Here is a 22,380-nt window from a genome sequence, read left to right as displayed (position 1 = left end):
CGCCTTTTCTCTACGCATTCAGTCTCGCCCTTTGTCGCTCTGTCTCTCATCTCTTCTTCCTCTTCCTCTCTTTTTCTATCTCTCTATTTTTTTCTGTTGTTGTTCTCTCTCTTTCTTTCACCTCCCTAGCACCTTTCCATGCCTTTTCCACCTCTCTCATGCTCATCACCTAAAATGCCATTCTCTCTCATCTTTTTCTCTCTCTTTTTCTCTTGTCCCTCCATCGTGGGTGTGTGTAGAGATAAGTAAAAAGGTATCATACCCTCTCTCACCCCTCTAACTACCCTCTTTCATCCCTCTAACTCTCCTTTATTTGCTAACTTTTCCTCTATTAATCTCTTTCTTCCCTTTCTGAGTTAGCACCAGAGGGGCTTTCAGTGTGCCACCTCTCGCTCCCACACTATAACAGAAAATAGGGTAAGATTAGTAACTCGTTTCCCTTATTATGATAATAGTTATTTTAGAAATTAGGTTTTTTATAATTTTAGAGAATTTTAGAAATTATTATAAAATATTATTGTAGCACTGATTCGATATATGTGTGATTTTGGGGTGATTAGGTCCCAAAGGATCTTTGTAATCTGAGTAGATTTATCTAGGCATTGACATCTTTGAGGTAAGTGACCTAATACTTCATAATGTGTTTTCCAAGAGAAAAATTATAGTGTATATTGCTTGATAAAATAGTTTTTAGGATTTTTGCTTCTGTTTGATTAAATGGTCAAGCATGTTATGTTTTATCTTTGAATATATATTTTATATGCCTATAAATAAATTATTTTGAATGTATGGCCTATTTTGGAAAAGATTGGGTAACTTGTGAAAATGCTTCTGTGTTTATAAATTTCAGTAGGGCTATGATTTGGTCCTGCCCATGAGGATTATATGTTGGCCTTATCAACTTATAATCTAGAAAACTAGTTTCGATACTGTGCCACTGGTGGTTAGAATAGTGGGCATTTGGATGCCATTATTTGCTATCTATTATCCATTACTTGATCCATGCTATTGGGTTACTTGGCTATAGCCAAATGTTGAATTTAGCATCAATTTGTGAAAAGTATACTTTTGAAAAAGAAAAAGGAGTATTATTCTTTGATATTTGATAAGAATAAAATTTTGCCGAGTCAATGATATGCGATTTGATGACATGCTCTAGCCCACTATGAAGTATGATATTACTTATTGAGCTGGTATAGCTTATTATTCTTTTCTTTCTCTATTTACATATTATGATCTATGATTGGCTGCAGGACATGGGAGAGCGTATTGGATTTATGGGTTTTCTATTACATCAACTCTTTAGAATTGAGGTTGTTTTGTTATTGATTTAAAATTATTATGAAATGATTAGATTAATTTGTTGTTTAGCTAGCTTTGCATGCTTGTATGGTTTGCCTTGCAAGCATGCGGCCTTTGGTATGCTCTTGGTTTGGGCTATGATAAAACAATTAGTAGTTTGATATTTAATAGGCTGAATTCTCAAGACCAGTATTCTATAGTTTCTAAAGTGGATAAGATGAAAGATGAGAATTGTGAAGGCACAATTGATCAAACAAAAGGGAGAAAATGGAAGAAAACAGCATTTTAGATGAAAAACTAAACAAGGTTACTTCAGCTTTGCAGCCCGTGATGACTAATAACCAGATTAGAAAGTTTCAAGGTTAAGATGGTTTGTCAAATGCAGAGTTACTGTCAAAGAAAGCAAACAGTTTTGAAATCTCTAAATTTGCAACTGGTGGCAGATTATCAAAAATTGAAGATTGAAGCTTAGGGTAGTGGAGCAAGAAAATGTGTCAAAAGGTAGATTGGGAACAAAGTAAGTTAACCCATTTAAATCTCTGAGTTAATTGATGCTATTTCATCAAAATGTTAGACATTTTTCCTAACATTTTCATGCTATCTATCTTGGCAGGAGTGGTGGCGTTCTGAATTAATGGGGATCTTGCCAGCTTGTTTTGTTAAGTTTTCTATTTGGCTACAATTACTAAAAAATATGAAGTAGACTAAATTACTTGGACTTTTGTTGTGAGCAACATGGTCGTTCCCAACACATGCACACATATTCCCATTCTTTTTGTTCACTTGCATCCAATTATATTCTATATCTATGTAAGCATTTCTGTATTTATCTTTCAAAATTTGGTCATTGTCTAACATATTCTCCGAAGTTCCTGATAAGAAAAGGGCCTTCACATTATGTGAAATCTCAAGAACTAGGGTAGGGTTCAAAAAATTGGTAAAGCTATCAGAATACTTTGTTCCAATGCTCTTTAGTTATATTTTTGATACGATGTATCTTGATAGAATAATATGCTCCTTTACTCAGTGGAAATATGTCATTAGTTGGTGATTTAGCTTTTTCTACCAAAATTACTATGGATGTTCTCCAAACTTGCAGCTGCTCCATGATTTCAGAAATTTGTATCTAACTCATCTCCAACTATTCAGTTCTCTTTCACAAATTGTTTAAATTTTGCTAGTTAGAATTATTTCTTACATGTTTAATATCATTGCTTGTCCAAAGGTGGTAGACCTTCATTAACATAGTTTAAACATGAAGGACCAATAATCTGATGAGGACTTAATAGAATGGTGAAATTATATAGGATTCCCATAAGCATCATCCCATTGTTGTCCAAAGTAGATTGCCCTATCCCCCAATTGTTGGAAAAGAATTTTAAAACCTCATGATTTAATTGTAGGATGTCATTCAAGTTTTTATTTTCATACAAATGGATGTCCAAAACTGTTCTTATACAGCTAATTAGTTCTTAAATGTTGCAGTATGGTTTTATGCATACATGGAATTGTGTCATCAAACTTCCTTTTTTTTTATTCAAGTAAACTTATGTTTGAATCATTATCTTACAATAAATTCTATAGCCATCATTATCACCATCTAGAACCTCACCTAAGGTAGCCGAAAGGTATTATTTAAGTTCTTTGGCACTGTATAAATACCCAAGATTTATCTAGTGCATAACCGATGTGGGACTAAACACACATCCGCATCCTACGCAAACATACCTAGAATTTCTTAATCTATACCAAAGGTTCACTTGTAGATTGCCTATATTTGCATCGTATATACCAGAAATGATCCATGTGCTGCTTGAAACTCTCTTAGATCTCAGAATATTTGTGTGAGGTTCATTATAAATTTTAATTAGTTGAAAATAGCAATTTCTCGCATCCTTCCTTGCTGCCCTGAGCGATTGCATAGGTATGACTATCCCAAACCATATCCTCCATAAGATCGTCCTTTGTGTCATGCTCCATCTCAAAATCATCTTCAAAGGCCTCTTCTTTATCAGAGGGAACAAAAGATGAACCATCACTAACTTTATGACAGGCTTGGCTTCCATCTTGTCTCCTCCAGCCAGATTTGAACTTGTTTTCTGGTTAATCAATTTGTCGAACTCATTGCGCTGGTTTGCTTAGGGAAGAAGAACCAGATATTTCACTATAGACTTGGGGCTTTTGTCTAAAAGGTGGGCCAGAGAGATGCTGGAACCTACTTGGTAACATATACGGTTGCATAAGACCATCTGCATGTCACAATTGAGCTCACATAGGATGAGATCAATCTATTAAGTGGTCAATTTTGAGAGGTAGCTTTGTGCCTAGCAAGCCAAAACCAAGCATGGAAAAAGAAACTTCCTTAGATAGGACTAGGACCCCATACTTGCTTGAACATGTGTTCTACTGCACATGGAAGTATATCAATTTCTACAAAACTATAAAATACCACTCTTGCCATGCAGGGGCGGCCCAATACATTTGGAGGCCTAAGGCAAATTCACTAAGAAGGCTTTTTTTAAAAAAAAAATTTAAAAAAAATTAATAAGTTTAAAATTCTTTAAAAATCTATTTAAAAATAATTCGTCTAACTTTTTGAGATGCAAAATTACTAATCAAACTTTTGTACTCAAGATTCATTAAAATATTATTTTCAATCGATAATATAGCTAATCCATTTAATCTTTCTTGTGAACATAGTTGGCCGCAAATAAAATTTTATCAACTTTAATTTTGAAAAAATTCTTTCAGCAGAAGCAACTGTTACAAGTATTGTTCTTCACTAGAGATTGTTTCAGTAGATATTTGAATACTACTATGAATCTGGTTGTCAATTTTGTTTTGTTTCATTCTTTTTATGTCATCTTCAAACTCTATTTCATTCTGAGTTGAACTTGATGTATTATTTTGTTTATTTGTAACAACAAATCTATCTAGAGCTCCTTTTTGAGATTGAATGAGTTTTTCGATTTTTTTTTCTTTTTGATTTTTTCATACCCACATTCAAATTTTCTATTAAACATTTAAATCTAAAAATAATATTATCAAACAAAATAATTAAGACAATCACTAAAATTCGAAATGTCAATAGAAGTGGTGCCGGACTCGACGACGAACTCAAGTCCCAACAAGCAGTGCCGAACTGCGCGGCGAATAGTGGTGCCAAAGCTACTGTCAATTTTAATGGGGACCCTAGACATGAAAAGTTATTGTCAATTTTTAAGAATAAGCATAAAGTTATACCTAAAGTAATAGACAATAAAATATGCAGAAAATCATGCCTAATTTTTCTATCTACCAAATAGCAGTTCAAAAGATAGCATAACTAAGAACTGTAATGAAACTTGCTTACGATGGCCATAACTATTCCAAAAAAGCTATCCTAAACTATTTCTTAGCATTAAAGCATCTCTTATACTTTATACTTACTTTCTATTTTGATGGTAAATGGTCATTTAAATGCAGGGTTTAAAGTGTTGATGTGGTTATATACAACCACAGGAGAAGAGAACCAAATTTTTTGCTTGAATGTAGTACAAAAAAGAAATGCCTCTTAACTGCAGGCACATACACCAAATGTAGAGTTTCTTGATCCTTATGGGAACTATTAATACAAGATTAACTTTACAAAACTATCTATGTCAAGTAGTTTAATTTCCAGCAGTCGATAGCCTTACATCATTGTCCTCTAGAATTTGTCCTAGAAGATCTTGCATATGAAAAGAAAAGAGTATTTACTCTTTTAGAAACATGATACAGGCTCTGGCAGCAAACTTTAATCACTGAAGAGATCGAAATTTAGACAAATTGAACTAGAAAAAAATCAAGAATATGAAAATATGCGCCTTCAATTAGCAAAGAAGGCATCCAACACCCCCCTCCCCCCCTCTCCTCCACCTAATCAACACACACACACAAAAGGAAAAACAAAGAATGCATACAATGATGTAAGAGTAAGAACAAAATGGTTAAAAATGTAAAATGATAACCATAGCCACTAGAAGGCAAACACATAGCAGCATTTTTAAGAGGTAAACAAGGTTTTCAAACAAATAGCATAATCTAACCAAAAAAAAAAAAATCTGAAGTCCCCAGGAGCCCAGCCCCTTGGCCAGACGGCCAAACCCAGTTCCCCTTGGTTGGCTCCGAATTCCGGAAGTCATTCGCCATTTGCCAATCGGAAGACTGAAGTCTGAGATCAAAAAAAAAAAGAAAACCGAAGTCGGAAGCAGGAAGCTCACATGGAGAGGGTGGAGGGCCGATGGCCTAGAAGGATAACTGGAGAAGAGTAGCCGACACGCCGCCTCCATGATCCCTTGTCACTCTCTTCGGCCGAGCAGCGAGTGCGGAGTGGCGGCCCAATGAGGAGGACAAGGGTTCGCCGTCCTTGGAAGATGGAACTCAACTGAACGGGCAAAGGACGTTGACGAAACTCGAAAGAACTAAGGTGGAACTCTTCTTCTTCGGTACTGAGGACGGAGGAACTCAATTACTCAGAAACCGCCAAACATGAAGAAAGAACTCAAGAAAACAAGAACCGAAGAAGAAGAGTTGAAAAAGACGGGTCCTACGGGCTACGGCGATTTACTGGTTATTTGGGTTACTGTTTTACGGCTGATAGATGATCAAATGGAGAAGACGGGCTAAGCTGGAGCCTGGAGAAGACATGCTATGGACGGGGGACAGATGGACAGCTAAGACATCTTGTCCCGTAGGTTGTAAGCCGTAACCCCGGTAGCCACGCTTGCCGTCTGAATGCTGCCATGGCCATGCTAGAGCCTGGATGCCTACGAGCCTATCGCCTACGTTGAAGCAGCTCTCCCGAAGGCCTTCCTTTGGGCCGAGGCCTTAGGCCTAACGCTCGGGCCAGCCTTGGACATATATAGACATTTAAAATATTTTTGACTATCAACTTCAAAAAAAACTAATGCCTCTTTAATTATCCTAAATTATGAGATTTATCATATGGTATAGCAAGAATTGGAGCTCTAAGGAATGAGAACCTTAAATTATAGAAGATCGCCGGAACTATTGTAACAACATAGTAATAAAAATTAAATATTTAAACACAACACAACAAAATACTGAAGGGAAATGTGTGCTTATATATATGCATATACAAATAAAATTAGATATTTAAACACAACATACAAAGGAGTATGTGGCAGAAATAAATAGTCAGTAAGAGTATGTGCCATATGGGAGAGGGCCATAAATCAGAAAAAGATAGGAGTGAACCGAACAATAAAAATTGTTTCAGTTAAACGACAAGTACTTTTAAACATCAGAACCTTGCATACACTCCAATAGCACGTGGAATCTAGATTCCCCACAGCAAGACACTCTACTAATACTCAAACTGAGACGGTTAGTATACAGTATGTGTGAGATCCCGAAACTGGGCCCGGTCCATTGACCGGCCCAGCCCAAATTTTGGCCTCACGTGCGTCGCACGTGAGGGCGTGTGAGAGGGGGGGAGCCATCCCGAAGAAGCCGGCTCCCCCATTCTTTTTAGGGCTCCTCCTCTCTTTGAAGGGATGGGAAGAGGAGCCGCTGCCGGCCAAGAGAGAGGGAGAGAGGGGGAGAGAGAGAGAGAGAGAGAGAGAGAGAACCATTAAAAAAGGTGGGTCTTCTTCGGCACGGGTCTTCCTCTTCCTCCATCGCCGCCGGAGAGGAAGGAAGGCGCCGGATCTTCGTCGGGGCTAAGGTAAGCTTTTTCCTTCTCCTTGCTTGGTGATTAGCCATGGTGGGTGGTGATTTTGAGCCGGCCGATCGCCGGATTTTGGCCCAAAAAGAGATGCTTCGCTTCGGCTAGAGGCGTTAGCACCGGCGTGCTCGCCGCCGCCAGCCGCAAGGGGTGGTCGGGCTTGCTCCGCCGCCTCCTGCCGCCGTCGGGGCCGGCCACCATGGCCGCCCCGGAGTCCGACCGAGAGGGAAGAAGAAGAAGAAGGGGGGGTCATGGGACCCCCTGTTTCGCCGAAAGAGAGGAAGAGAGTCGGGAGAGAAAAGAAGAAAGAAGAAAGAGAAAAGAAAAGAAAAAGAAAAGAAAAGAAAAGAAAAAGAAAATAAAAGAAAAGAAAAGCAAGAAAAAGAAAAGAAAAGAAAATAAATAAATAAATAAAGGGAAAGGGTGGTTTACGGGTATGAACCCGAATCCGAACCTGAACCTGGGGGGGGCTAGACACTTCTGCAGGGTCGGCCCTGGAAGAATATTAAAATTTAAGTTTTATATATATTGTGATTAATTTTAAAAGAAAATATGATTTTTGGATATTAGGTTCTGCGAGGAATTTGTGAGATTAATTGGATTTGTTGTGGATCGCGTTCAATGTAAGTAACGAACTGCCTTCTCTAGACTCTTCATTTATATAATATTATTTTTGCATTGAATAAATTGTTAATGAATTTATATTTGATTTATGAATTTTATGAGATGATGCTTTGAATGAAAAATGGATATGTGAATTGAAATAATATTTTTCGGATTATTGTTATATTACTGTTTTTTTTATCGTATATGCATATTTAGATCGAATTTTGATATATCTATTATGTTACAAAAGAATTTTGATGTGCATCAGATTTAGAACTCTCAGCCTGGCTATGTTCTGGACCCTGCCAATAGGGGGTTATGCATTGGCAATTTTGGCCCCACCACAGGGTATAAGTGTGGTATTATGGCCCACTCCGCAGGGTATAAGTGCGGTATTCTGGCCCACTCCGCAGGGTATAAGTGCGGTTCTGTTCTGGCCTAGCCACAGGGTATAAGTGTGGTCGTAGCTAAAGGCTGATGAGATGAATGTGATTTGTTTCGAATCAGATTTATGATTATGTATATAGATATTTGAAAGATACGAATTTTAATGAATTTGTGCTTGAAAAGGAATTGATTATGTTATTATGTTGATTCATCGTAATTTGTATTTATATTTTATGTTATTATATGAATTGACTAGTTAAGGTGTTTATTACTTACTGGGTTGTCTAGCTTATTATACAATTTCTTGTTGTTTTACAGATTCTGAGAACTAACCTATCGGGGATTTAAAATGGGAGAGCGACTAAAAGAACTGAAGCACAAATTATCCTAGATTAGGCTTTGTTTAAATTGATGTTTTATCTTTATTGTTCCGCTGCGTATTTAGACTTGTGAAACCCTATGACTTGAGTTAGTCAATGGAATAAGATTGCATTTATTTCAGCTGAATTATTTTAGTTATATATATTTGAGATATTTGGTTTAGATGCCTTGCATGCTCGTTGGGAGAGTTCCCTACGGGTGTGCGGCGGTTGGCGCGACCCCCGGCTCGCGATCTCGGGCCGGGGGCGTGACAACTATTATGGTATCAGAACGGACCCGGCTCATAACCTATGTGGACTAGGGGACACTGCAGCACGGATCTATTGGAGCTGACCACGGGCCAATCGTGGTGTTTGTGATTAGATTTGAATAGATATGAACCCTTAGCCTGACGAGGACGTCAGGGCTTGAACGGGGGGAGTATGTGAGGACCCGTGCGGGCGTGTGTTTAGTCCCACATCGGTTATTCGCTGGGTAGATCTTGGGTACTTATACAGGATCAAGGAACCCAAATAATACCTTCCGGCTAGCCATTTTGGATGAGATCCTGGGTTGTTACAGTATGATAGTTATTATTTACAAAGAAATAACATAAATAATCACACGGTCACCGCCCGAACCAACCGTTCTGTGGCTGGATCTCACCATCATTCATAAGCTTATCAAGCACAACATTTAGATTCACTGACTGTCCATTCTCTGTAAGTCGCCGCACGGTTGCTCTAACCTGATCTCTGGAGAACCCCACTGTCGCAACCTTGTCAGCAACATCATCAATTGGCATTCTATTCCCAGGGCTCCCACCAGAACTTGATTCAGCTGGCAGTGCTTGAGGTAAAATACTTTAGCAGTTGGGAGGCGCTGGTAGTTGCTTCCTCAAGATGAAAAGGGAGATGGCTTCGTTGTAGTGCTACTATAGTGGGATGGTGATCCACTGTAAGAATATGGTTAAGAGAAACCAGGACCACTTAGCCACACCACAGCCGGCAGAATAGGGTATACGGATCGGGCTCGGCCTGCTTGCTGGGGGTTCATACATGCTAGCATTCGGCCCATAAAGTTGTTGAGTAGGAGGGGGCCTGGTCGGTGGCTGAGCCAGAGGGGCAGGTTGGCGGATGCCATGAGGCTAGCTTTGAGATGGTGGCATATATGGTGATGACTCCTCCAAGGGATGAGTGAATGGAGCTTGAAGCAGTGGAGGATTTGGAGCTTGGGGTGTCTGGATTGGTTGCGAGTTCGGCTGCTGTAGCTGAGGTGCTGGTTGGTACTGTTGTGGTGGTGGTGGTGGCTGTGGTTGCTCCACAGGCATCTGGTACTGTTGATGTGTACTCTCTATTGACTGAACTGGTGCGGGCAAGCAGGGTTCTTGAGCTAGAGACTGTATAGCGGGCATCTGGGGCTGAGGCAATTGAGAAGGATAAAGAACAACAGGAGATGGATTTTGTTGTTGTGGAGGTGGAGGAGCATGAGGAACAAGGGAAGAAGGATGTGGAGATGGTTGAGGTGGAGCAGCTAGGGCTTGAAGTGGTTGCTGGACAGGCTGTGGCGGTGAAGCTACTTGTTGCCGACAGTCTGGTTGTCCGGTGCTAGCTTTTTCAGGCGACTGTTCACTCTTGGAAGCATGTAACTTGGCAAGTTGTGGCTGAGCCTCTGCAATATCTTGTTTATCACGCAAAACCTGCACACCAGTTTGGACTTGCAAGGAATAAATTCCAAATTTGCATCAAATATGATTCAGATGCAAGCTTTCAAATTCCCAGGCATTGAATTAGAAAGAAACTGGAGAGGGAACAAGCATGGTGACTTGCATAACAAATCTTATATATGGTAGCACATCACATCTCAAAAAAAAACCAAAAAGGGATTGGCACATCTTGATCTGTGACTGCCTTTCAGATTACCTTTTTTGCCCCATAAAAACCAAGATGAATAGCGTGGCTGAGATCCTTATTTTGGAAAGGATCTTTATATGCATGGAGAATGTTTTGGAAGGTAATGTTTGGATCTCTAAAAGGTAATGTTCGGATCTCTAACATTTACCATCACAGGAGCCTTATGTTAACATCTCCAGTAACCGTGTCGGAATTTTGATCTTTACATATCATTTCAACCATCGACTCCTCTTTTTATTTTTTTTAATGGAAAAAAGCATCCTCTTTACAAATTACAGAACAACAAAAGAAGGTTCAATAATGCCATCCTAATCCTCATGATCTGCTAATGATAGATTTGTTTTCTCCTTGAGGTGACTCCTCAGTATTTTGTTAGGTTTAGAGGACTAAAAAGCACTGAGATTTGAGATTTGCAGATCGAAGGTTTTACTGCCCGCATGTTGATGGCCAACAGATATAAACAATAAATATGATGTCTGATGAGCGACACAAAAATATGGCTTCCAAGATCCAAGGATATTCAGGTTCGTGTAGTTTATGCTTGTGGACAGTTGGAGGCCGTGGCAACACTATATAGAATTATAGACTAGGTTTCTTTACAAAACAACAAAAAAAAAATCCAGATTGACCAACAAGAAGGAAAAGAAATTGGGTTGAGTAAAACTAGTAGAAGAAAGAAAGGGCAAGCAAATGGGCTTTGGAAATGCAAAAAGGAATGAAGTGTATCAACTGGGTAAAAAAGAAGAAAACTTTTCATCCAGCAAACCTTGTTTTTTAAACTTCACGTTTCAACAGACAACTAAATCCTGATACATCCTATAGAAATCTCCATCACTTATAGAATTGGATTTCCCAGTCACCTCACCTCCTCTTACAATACAAGTTAGAAGACTAGATATAAGTATATAACTCACCCTTCAATTCATCTTCAGCTGCCAATCAATGTGGTCACTTTTTACTCCATTTGTGAAACAACTTTAGGCTGTACATATACCCATTATAAATACCTAGATTTCAAACAATACGGACAATACATTGCCTATTTTTTATGGTTAATGTTAGTTGCTGATATATTATTTGCTACTAAATTGTTGTTTACTTGAAAAATATCTACTCATTCAGCATATACATGATGAGGTAATTGAGAGTTTACGCCATGTAACATAATTTTAACATGGACAGCTAATAGCACATAATAGAACTGACCTGGTTTTTCTCATATTTTTATCTAATTTTTCATATGCACGATATCTTCATGAACTTTTCCTTCTTTTTGTTTTTTAAATTGTCTTTTAATTTTGACTCATGCAGTTTTGAGCAATTGACTTATGTAGATTTGCAACCACGTGATAGAAAACTCAGCAAAGATCTTTTTTAATTTCCACAAGAGGGTACTTTGGATGGAATTAGAAGAACGGACTGGGAATGGTGGTTTTATTACATGGTTAATACATGATAGGAACAAATAGTAGTGGAATGTGAAGCTTTAAGTTTTGAATTGTGCCATTCAGAAAAGTCAAAATTTTAGGCAGTGAAAATGGGAGAAATAAAAGGGACAATGTGAATGTCTGGTAGAAAATTGGTAATGTACAAAACATGTGAGAAAAAAAAAAATCCAGATTTCTATAGCTGCAAATGGTGAAAATATTTGAGCTTGTCACACAATAATGACATATCTATTGAATTGTTACAAGTCAACCAAACTCTGAGTTACTTTTAGGAAGAAAGGAAAAAAAAGAATGACATTGACTAGAACAAGAATAAATAATATGGATAAACCAAGGTAGGCAAATTGCCAATGACTTATGACAGAGTTTCAGATGAAATAACTACCACTTTTCAAGAAAGAAGTAATTGCTATAAAGGTAAAGTGAATTCAAATTTTATAGTTAAACAATGGGAGAATTTTGAACATTTAACAGCTATTTATGGAAGGATCAAAACTTCAATTTTTTACTATTAAATGTAAGGGAAAAGAAAAGAATCATGTTTTTGGTAAAAGATTTTACCCAAGAAATATGGGAGGAGAACAAAGATCTGTTTGGAAAATTTTAAAGAGCTTAGCTTTGTCAAATAATTCTATGGGACCATTGCTTAACTATTCAATAATCATCATAAGCAGCTTTAATAGGAGGATAAATTTTATCTCTGGTCTAATAGAAGAAACCATATAGCAGTTTGTCTTAGAAGTACATGAATGAAAATTGTGAAAAAAGAAGGCTGTCAAACTGATTTTTAGGAAACACCAGCTCAACAGTACCAGATTAAATCCAGCCTTAAGGCTAATTTTTTCAATCTTGTTAGCTACGATGTTTGTTGTCGTAATGGTTAACAATTTACCAACAAATATCCAATTCAACTATATAACAACAATGCATATAGCAGTCAAAGCATTTATATATTTGAACCAATCAAGATATTCTTGCACACATCATAGATCCTGCCAAACTTGTCTTTATCTGGGAGTCTCACTGAAATGCTTAGAAAAATGTTGTAGTCCTGCTTTTACCTTGCACCAGAATAGATCATCTTACTATAGTTCATGGGAGAGTCTTTTGACTGCACTCTCCCTTTGTGATTGGAATTTTCTTTGTAGCCAGAATTTTCTTTTATTGTAAGAGTCCTAACAGCCCAATGGTACTAGAACAGAGATCTCTTTTTAAAGAAAGGCTGCCTTTTCCTTTGCAATCAGAAAGAAAGAGACAGAGAGACAAATATGGGAATCTAAGCAAGGAAACAAACAGTTTAGGGGTGTAGGGTTTCTTAGCGATTAAGGGGTACAACTGAAGCGCGAGATTTCAATTTTTTTTTAATAAAATTCCGTTACATCAAACCCTAATGAGCCAAGATCACCTTAATGGTAACAATCAAACAAATAAATATAAATATAGGAATAAAGGAATACCTGCAACGCTATATCCAATATGCAGAATTTCCACAAGGTGCCCAAATATTCACCCTCCAACGTTGATCCACACAGGAACTGGGTTCAAGACTCTAGCTCCAAAGACCTAGATTATTGATGCTAAATTCTTCCAAAGAACTCTAATGGCTTGCTTTTCTTACTTTCTAATTTTCTTCCTCTTTCTAAATTTCTTTCTAAGCTTCTTGTCCTAAAGATGACCTCCTTGTCTTGGCTTAGGACAAACTAGGAAAGAGATGTTAGAAAGAAAGAATACTTGTAAGAAAGAAGGGATAAGAGAGAGAGAGTTGGTTTTTGAAATTCGGATGGAATGAATAAACCCCAATAGCGCACTCCTATTTATAGATGGCGCGGGGATGCATCACCAAAGGATGCAGTATCAAATATGAGGCGCGTATCAGATCATGAGTCAAGGGGTGTATGAAGAGTGAAAGGTTGTGATAAGATGAAACACCTATCAGATAAAGAAGTTAGTTGTATTTCATCCTTATCCAACTAAGAGGCGCCTCTTCATGATATGCTTATTCAATTCATGCGCTGAAATTTCTTCTCACGCCTTCATCCTCACGCCATTCATTGTTATGTCATCATCCAGGGGCTTGATGATGATCCAAGGGCTTCAATCTAAGGCGCCTCATCATGATCCCATTATGTTTTCATCCAACGGCTTGATGATGATCCAAGGGCTTCAATATAAGGCGCCTCATCATGATCCCATTATGTCTTCATCCAACGGCTTGATGAAAATCTAATGGTCATGAGTGAAGGCCCTATCTAACCCAATCCAATTGGGTTCAAACTAACCCAGCATTATGTCTTCATCCAACGGTTGATGAAGATCTAATGGTCAAAAGTACATGAGTTATCAAACCTAAACCAATTAGGTTCAAACCAAGCCAATTAGGTGCCAACTCTTGGCCAACCCAAACTAGGATATGATCTAATCAAATTAAATTAATCCAAAACAAGATTCAGATTCGAATCCAATTCAAATCAGAAGCTAGGGTTTGCAACACGTGCTAGCATGTTCATCTTGCAAACATGATCTAATCTAATTAGATCCTTGATCAGTTCCCTTGTGTGTGACCCATTGGGTCCATACCTAGCCAGCAGTAGGTACGGGTGCAAGTTGACCTAACTTAATTAGAACTCTTCTAATCGATTTAGGTTCAAACTGTGCGAACCCAAATTTAACAATTAGAATCTTTTCTAATTGGTGATCAAATTAAACTTTTTAATTCGATCAAACCTACAAGACAAGATTGACGTCTAGCAACGTATCATGTCTACCTGGAAGATATGAAATTTGGTAAAAATACCAAACATACCCTTCAGTAGCAAGTTATCGTGCAATTCAATCCTTCAATCATACTACATCCCGAATATGCATACAAGTGTGGATCTATGTCAAACTTAATTACATATTCATGTTTCTCTCAATCTTCTAATGATAATTCGAATAATGAAACATTAGAAACTCTTTCTAATTTTTATTCTACTTTGATTAAAGATTTTCTGAATTATCATATGATTAGAGTAAGTAGGATGCGGTCTACTCTTACTAGAAGTGATTAATTCCTTGTTGATCTACTCATAACCTTCGTACACAATCCACCATATCGAGAAGACTCCGTGCACAATTTACTGTCATGAATGAGAGTAAAACAAAACATGCATTCATGTGTACAAGATACCATGGCGATCTCAGGTCAAAGGATCAGTTGCACAATTCCTACTAAGAGAATCATCTTTTGACATGTAAGTAATGTTGGGATCCCTCGCATGCCGCAGAAAAAAAAAAATTTGAGCGCAGCGGAAGGGCATGCGCGAGATTCCGTTCATCACATAAACGTATTTAAAAACCGACGTTCGTAGATAGATTGAGATTAAAAATATCTTTTCACACGATTAGGAAGATTAGATCTTCACCTTGTGTGGATAGATGATCACCGCAAATCTGATGATCGTGGATTTGTTGGAAGGTTCGCTTGAAGCCGTATGCGCGTCCGGCCTCTACGGGTATCCATACGAGGCAGAGGACCGACCAAAGCTCTTGAATCTCTCCGGGATGCTAGCCCCCTTGCAGAGAATACTTTTGATAGCTGAAATCTTCTCTTTTGAATCAACTTTTGATTGCCTTAGAGAGGAGAAAGAAAGACTAGAAAGGGAGAACCAGATTCACCCTTTCTTCAGCCTTTTATTTTTGGTGGAAGAAGGAAGTAAGGGAGAGGGAGAGGTTCAGCCGCCTCTCTCTTCCTTTTTTTTTTTTTGTGTGTGTGGATGAATACCAAGAGGGAAGGGGGCTGTCGTACCTAAGAAGAATTAAAGAGAGAGTAGGGCTCGCATGCCCTCCTCTTCCTTTTCAAACAACCCTAGGCGTGGAGCTCCTACAAAATAGGAGCTCACGCACGCCTAGGCCAAGAGGAGGGGCGTACCCCCCTCCTTATCCCCTTTTTAAATGGTGACTAATCCCTTTTTAAAAGGGATTAGGTGGCTGAACCTTAAGGATTCTTAATCTAATTAGGATCTTATAAGATCATGACTCAAATTTGGGCTTATGGAGTCTTAATCTGATTAGGAATCATATGATTTTTAGTCCTAATCCAATCAAAACTTTAGGAGTCTTATTCCAATTAGAACTCATATAATTTCAGTCCTAATCCAATTAGGACTCTAGAAATTCTACTCTAAGTAGGATTCTAATAATTTGAAGTCCTAATCCAATTAGGACTCTAGAAGTCCTACTCCAAGCAGGACTCTTATTTAATTAGATCAAGCCCAATTAATTAAGTCCAATTGATTCAATTAAATTGCAATCCAATTGCAATTATTCCTTCTTCAACTCACTAACTCTTAGTGGGTTACACCAATTATCAATCAAATTGATAATTACAAATTATTTGTGATTCCTAATCATGGTTCAACCATCGGATCGGTCAATACCTCTATTATGTGTGATCCCATAGGTTCTATTTTGTCTGGTGGTGAGATATACTGCAATCTCTATCACAATATCATTGAAAACTCCTTTCAATGGGTTGGAACAATTCCAACTCAACTCACCAGAGATCATCGATCATCAAGATAGTCCCTGTGAGTCTCACCATCCACCAGTGACACCTAGCAGCATGTAGTGACAACCCAGCAGAATGGAATGATGAACCTCTATGTGCAGTTATCATATGATACAGTCCTTCTATTATAGATCCCTACAGAATGGAGGTCATGGATAACTCGTCAAACCCCGTCGTCTGTCATATGTCTAAATTTATTGGACTTAAGTTCGAAAATGAAAAACTATTTCTCCACTGTTCATACTGCCTCGGCCGAGGTCTTACGAACTTAGTCTTATAAATCACATAGGATCACTCCTTATCTACCAAGGTCGATAGATTCCTTGTAGGTGCATACCCCACTCCTATAGTGAACCTACTGCAGCCAATCTACACCATAAGGATCCATATGGCTAGAGACCATATATACGTGCAGTCAAACTACAACAACCTTACTGTGAATAGTCAAAGCACCGCAGGTCAAAAGACCAGTCACACTACTGCAACATCAAGTAAGTCACTGACGAGTGGATAGACATCCAAGTGATTTCTTGTTTTGGTCACGTTCAGTACCCTTGTTCTCTAACAAGCACCTGCACTATCACTTTAGTGTCCCTACATTGTGGACTCGAGACTCGTCCATCCATAAGGAAAGCGATCTATGCACTGATCTCATCGGATCGATCACCGTCCTCATGATAATCCATCGATCAGAAGCATTTAGAAATTAATCCCCAATGATACATGGCTCAAATTCTTAACTCTTGAGAATATGCATCATCATCTTATTAATTCTTTGGATGATTCATAGACACATACATAATATGAATGAAAAAGATGCCCATTAATTAATCAATAATAATAAAGCCAAATACAAAACTATGTTCCAGAATTAATAATGTGTCAACCAGATTGGCTTCTAAGGAATAAATCTAACAAGTAAGACTCCATAAGATATTCTCTTGGCAGGTCAATTCAATAAACTCATTCCTCTAATGAGCACCCATATCTTTGTATTAGTGTCTCTACACAAGTGATTGTGAGATCAATAACCCTCTGCATCGAGCATACATAAGGTGTGTCAGTCTTTTCGGTAGCATTGATCCCTAACTCAATGTACCAAAAACTAAGAATATCTTATAATAGAATTTTAAGGTTTTAGATCTCATAAGCATGATTTCATCATGGCCCTAAAATCATGGCTCTAATCTATGGGGTTCATCACAAATATAAGATGCAGCAAATGATAAAACATAATGCCTTTTATTTATAATCAAAATGTCATGTACATGATCTGAAAAAATAAAAGAAATCTTATCGCAATATAGATTGCGGTCGGTTTTTAGGACACTATTCTTTCAAGGGGCTCCAAAGAAAAAAAAAGAGAGAAAGAAATGAATGGTGGTCATATGTTGTCATATGCTGACTTAATTCTTCCTGTATTATTTTTTTTCCTTTGCAAGTCATGTGAATTGCATGTGCCAAATACTAGCATAAATGTAAGCAGCCGAAATAATTATGCAGCCCAAGTACAGATGCAGAAAGAAGGCGTATACAAGAAGGAAAACACAAAAGAGTAACCTACTAAGCATATGTTTTACTTCGTAAAATACTTCCAAATCCATATTTCAAACTTTGATGTCTTTGGAAGACTTTCAAATCTATATTTTGAACTAAAAGTTTGATCTCTTGCTCCCCTTCCCTCAAGAATGGAGTCATACAGAGAGAAGGTATCAACAAGTTGAAGAAAAAATAGAGCAGCGTACTAAGCAAATATCTACTTTGTAAAAAACTTTCTTTTCAATATTTTAAACTAAAATTTCAAGGAGTTTTCTTCGATGGCTAGGTCCTACTCAACCCTGACATCTCCAAGTGAGAAGCCAATATGATTGTCAAGGTCATGACATACATTAGGTTTGGCTTTGATGCCACCGGTTATGAACTCGCAATTGAAAAGCTTAAGCTATTGGCCAGATGACCATCTAGGCTAATAAACCTATGTGGCATTTCTCTATCAATCGGTACCAGACTATAATGCCATGCTAATATTGCCTATATTGTTCCAATTTTATGTGGTGTCTTTGAAGATTTTTTTTTATAGATAGAGACTACTATTATTAAGATACAAGTAAAGCTGACAAAAAATTGATGTCATGCCCTTTTCATGGAAAACTACCTTAGTTTTGTTGATAAATGGAATAAGATGACAAAAAAGTGTGACCGAGAGGCAAGAGTCCTAGCTAACATGGAATAAGCAAACGGCCATAGCATTGAAATATCTTGTTTGATAAAAACATCTTTGCTTAGCGGTATCCATCAATACTATAGCCCATTCATACACTCGTTTTATCACACTTGGCAAGAAAATTTAACCCACTCAATGAATGGGAAAGAAGATTGCCTCCAATTGATAAGCTTCCAAAAGATTAATCACATAAGAATAATCGATAAAACTTGAAAAGATACACTTAATGCCAAGTACGATAATCCAAATATTTCTTCACCAAGAGATTATTTTAATTATTTCTAACCCCATTAAGTTTTATGATAAAGCTTTCCATACCAAGAAAAAATTTCTGGCCGTTCAAGACTGCATGCGTATGTACTTAATCTGATCATTCTCGGTTGGATGTAATGAAATCAAACCCGACCTGCAAATTGAGTTTGATTAGTGGATTGAAATTTTTTACCGGAAAAAAAAAGAAAAATTAATCTGAGCTGCAGAGCTGTCAACCACATAATCTCTTCCCATAGCTAAAGGATAATCGAGAAAAGAGTTTGAGTTGTATCTTTCACGCGAAAGAATGACCGGCATTTTGAATAGCTCCCTGCATGAATTTGAAAGCATTTTGAAATCTCTACTTCATCCACCGGCATAGATCCTTAAGCATTTGATCGGATATAATGAAATCAAACCCGATCTGCAAATCAAGTTAGATTAGCGGATTGAAATTTTTTACCGAGAAAAAAAAAATTAGTCTGAGCTACAGAGCTGTAAACCACATAATCTTTTCCATCTAACGGTAGCTAAAAGGTAATCGAGAAAAGAGCTCAGGTTGTTATCTTTCACGCGAAAAAATGATCAGATCTTCCTTTGGGCCGTTGGATAGCCTTCTGCACAAATTTGAAAGCGTTCTGAATTCTCTACTTCGTCCACCAGAATAGGTTTTGTTGGGGGAAACCCCAAGTCGCGCCGGCCAGAAGGCGCTCGACCATGGAGCGCCGACCAGAAGGCGCCGACCAGAAGTCGCGCCGACCAGAAAAGCGCCCGACCAGGGGGCGCCAACCTCGCGACACGGGGGAAAACCCAAGTCGCGCCGACCAGAAAAGCGCCCGACCAGGGGGCGCCAACCTCGCGACACGGGGGAAAACCCAAGTCGCGCCGACCAGAAAGCGCCCGACCAGAAAGGCGCCCGACCAGAAAGCGCCCGACCAGGAAATGCCGACTAGAACGCGCCGACCTCGCGACGCTCGAATTAGAGGCGCCCCACTGAGCAACTGGCTCGGCTCGGCACCCGGCCAGGTGCCGAGCCCTAAAATGCCTTGTCCAAATATTCGACCCCAGCCTGATTCCTTAGAGAGAATCTGACAACTAGATATCCAACTTCATCGTACTCTGCTACCGTCGTCAAGCCATTAAGGCACGTGACCTTCGCAGGCCTCCGGCACACCCGATCATTAATGCGTGTGGTCTCTGCAGGCCTCCAGTGCACTCAACCATTAATGAACACGGCTCAAGATGATCTCCGAATCACTGGACCATCAAAACGTATGGCTTTCCCTGATCACCGGTTCACTCAGCAATTAATGCACTTGCTATCTACGGACCCCAGGCCCACCACGGCCGGCGGTTGAACCACTCCACCAGGTCCGATCAACCATGACAATTCGCTGACTCCGGTCTGATCCGGTCTCATCCTCCACAACGCCATTAATGAGCATGATCGTGCCCAATTACCACGAAGAAGACAATTTGCCCTGTCACCTCCCAGGTAGTATAATATCCTTCTATAAAAGGGAACCTGGGGGGGAGAAAAAAACACAAGAACAAACATTCTCCTCTTTTACTCCACTCATATACTAGCTTCCTCTGACTTAAGCATCGGAGGGCCGGCGCCGGAGATCCCGGCCACCGGCTTCTTGCAGGTTCTCCAGGAGGACGCCACCAGCTGACGCACCGCCACTCACGGTTCCAGCAGCAAAGCTCCTTCCCCCTCAGCCGACGGTCGCCCCCGGGTCCAATTTCCAGCAACAAGTTTTATTTTATTTTGGTCAAAACCAGAATAAATCCTTAAGCGTTCGGCCGAATATAAATGAAATCAAACCCGACCTGCAAATCGAGTTAGGTTCGCGGATTGAAATATTTTACCAAAAAAATATATATATTCTGAGCTGCAGAGCTGTAAACTATGTAATCTTTTCCCATCCAACGGTAGCTAAAGGATAACCGAGAAAAGGGTTTGGGTTTATCTTTCGCGCGAAAGAATGATCGAATTCTTCTTTCGGAATCGTTGGATGGCTTTCTGCATAGATCTGAACGCATTCCGAATTTTCTACTTCATCTCTCGGTATAGATTCCGAAGCGGCCATTGTGCAATCCAATGGTAAATTCGAATGAATCCTGCTTTCAGATGATAACAATGACATGAATGGATAAATAAATATTATTTCTTTTGTTTTTTTTAATGGATTTTAACGCGCTACGTTGCGCTCGCGCTGCCGGCTCACTCCATCCACTGCCCAGTCATCACGTCTCCAGCTTCAAATACCCACCCCATCTTCCCCAAGCCACCGCCATCGCTGCCATTCCAGTGCACCGAGTCGATAGCAGACGGAGTAGCCGCCGCCATGGGAGCCGATGAGGCAGTGGATAAGGAGCAGCGGGAGCAGCAGCAGGGGATCGTCGCCGTGAATCCGAAGCCGAGGAAGGGCCTGGTCTCGAAGGCGGTGGACTTGATCGAGAGAGCCATCGTCTACTTGATGCACGACTCCTCGAAGCCCCTTCACTACCTCTCCGGCAACTTCGCGCCCGTCCGTGACGAGACCCCGCCGTGCTCCGACCTCCCCGTCCGCGGTTCCCTTCCGGTGAGTTTTTTTGTTTTTTGATTTGTCTGTGTATTCTAGCTGAGTTCAGCTCAAAAGGTGGGATTTTTTCTTTTTTCTTTTTAACTTTTTCTTTGGAAATATTGCAGCTTTCCCTTGTTCAGTGGTGGTTTTTGCTTATTTTTGGGTGATTATACGTTTATTTGTTTGTATTAGCTTCCGTAGAGATGAGAGATAACCTAATTTATCTGGAATTTCCTCTAATAAACAAAATTTACCGGGAATTTATGAAACGTTTATATACCATTCTTTTGCTCATCTTCTCTTCTCCGAGGTTTTCTTTTTTCTTTTTTCTTGATTTCTTATTTTTGTTTGGATTTTAGGTATGTTCAGCATGAAAGGTCGAACTTTTTCTTTGTTACTTGAATTTAAATGGGAAAGTTCGCAGTTTTATCCTGTTCTAGAAGAGGTTTCAGTTTCTTTTCGAGGGAATATATGTTTGTGTTTTATTGGTTTTTAAGTGGGGAAGGGAATTACCTTCGTTTTGTCTCGGTTTCGTAAAAAGATCGTTATTTGATCATACTTTAGATGGTTCGACTGTTCTAAAGGAGATTTATGGTTGTTTTTTGAAAGAAAACCAGCTTTAGTTTATCTGGGTTTCGTAAAAATGGTTTTTTGATTGATTTGTTTAATCGTTACTCTTGATCTTCTAGCCCATATTATCAGATGTTCATGTTTGTTTTAGTTTTTTATCTTAATTTTCTTCTGGATTCGATAAGTGATTAGTGTGGATGGGGTTGCTGATTCTTTTTGGGTGCTTGTTTATTTACTATTTATATCAGCTTGAATTAAAGGGGAATAAGCTAATTTATCTGTGTTTCAAAATAATAAAAAAATGATGATTTATCGCTTCAGTGGTCTTCTAGCCCATGCTATCCTTTTCTTATTGAAGCTATCCTTTTCTTTTTATTAAAAAAAAAACAATTCTCAAATCTATTATGGATCCTAAGTGAATTGGGTGTGTAAAAGTTGAATTTCTAAATTTTACACTTCTTTTATCGGACAACTTGTATTTAACCCCCGTTC

At 38.9% G+C, this 22,380-nt stretch overlaps 1 protein-coding gene, 1 long non-coding RNA gene and 1 pseudogene across 2 annotated transcripts in view; 1 reads left to right on the top strand and 2 right to left on the bottom strand.

Moving 5' to 3' along the window:
- Positions 1-2,148: 2,148 nt before the first annotated feature.
- Positions 2,149-5,669, bottom strand: LOC148702896 (uncharacterized). Its single transcript, XR_015967283.2, has 2 exons — positions 5,544-5,669; positions 2,149-4,494 (listed from the first exon to the last, which is right to left on the bottom strand). It is a non-coding gene; the product is annotated as an uncharacterized LOC148702896 (long non-coding RNA).
- A 1,195-nt stretch (positions 5,670-6,864) lies between these two features.
- Positions 6,865-22,380, top strand: part of CCD1 (carotenoid cleavage dioxygenase 1) — a 30,087-nt gene continuing 14,571 nt past the window's right edge. Inside the window, exons 1-3 of the mRNA XM_039127444.3 lie at positions 6,865-7,009; positions 7,580-7,632; positions 20,996-21,336. Of these exons, the coding sequence (XP_038983372.1) occupies positions 21,100-21,336 (237 nt within the window). The 5' untranslated portion in view covers positions 6,865-7,009; positions 7,580-7,632; positions 20,996-21,099. The remainder of the gene's footprint in view (positions 7,010-7,579; positions 7,633-20,995; positions 21,337-22,380) is intronic.
- LOC120111193 (uncharacterized) lies at positions 8,888-21,049 on the bottom strand (annotated as a pseudogene).

Source organism: Phoenix dactylifera, chromosome 7 (genome assembly GCF_051530095.1).
Source record: "Phoenix dactylifera cultivar Ajwa chromosome 7, Ajwa_hap1_PhDact_Kaust_v1.1, whole genome shotgun sequence".
NCBI lineage: Eukaryota > Viridiplantae > Streptophyta > Magnoliopsida > Arecales > Arecaceae > Phoenix > Phoenix dactylifera.
The sequence above is the reverse complement of the archived record's forward strand: the minus strand, read 5'-3'. Positions and strand labels throughout refer to the sequence as shown.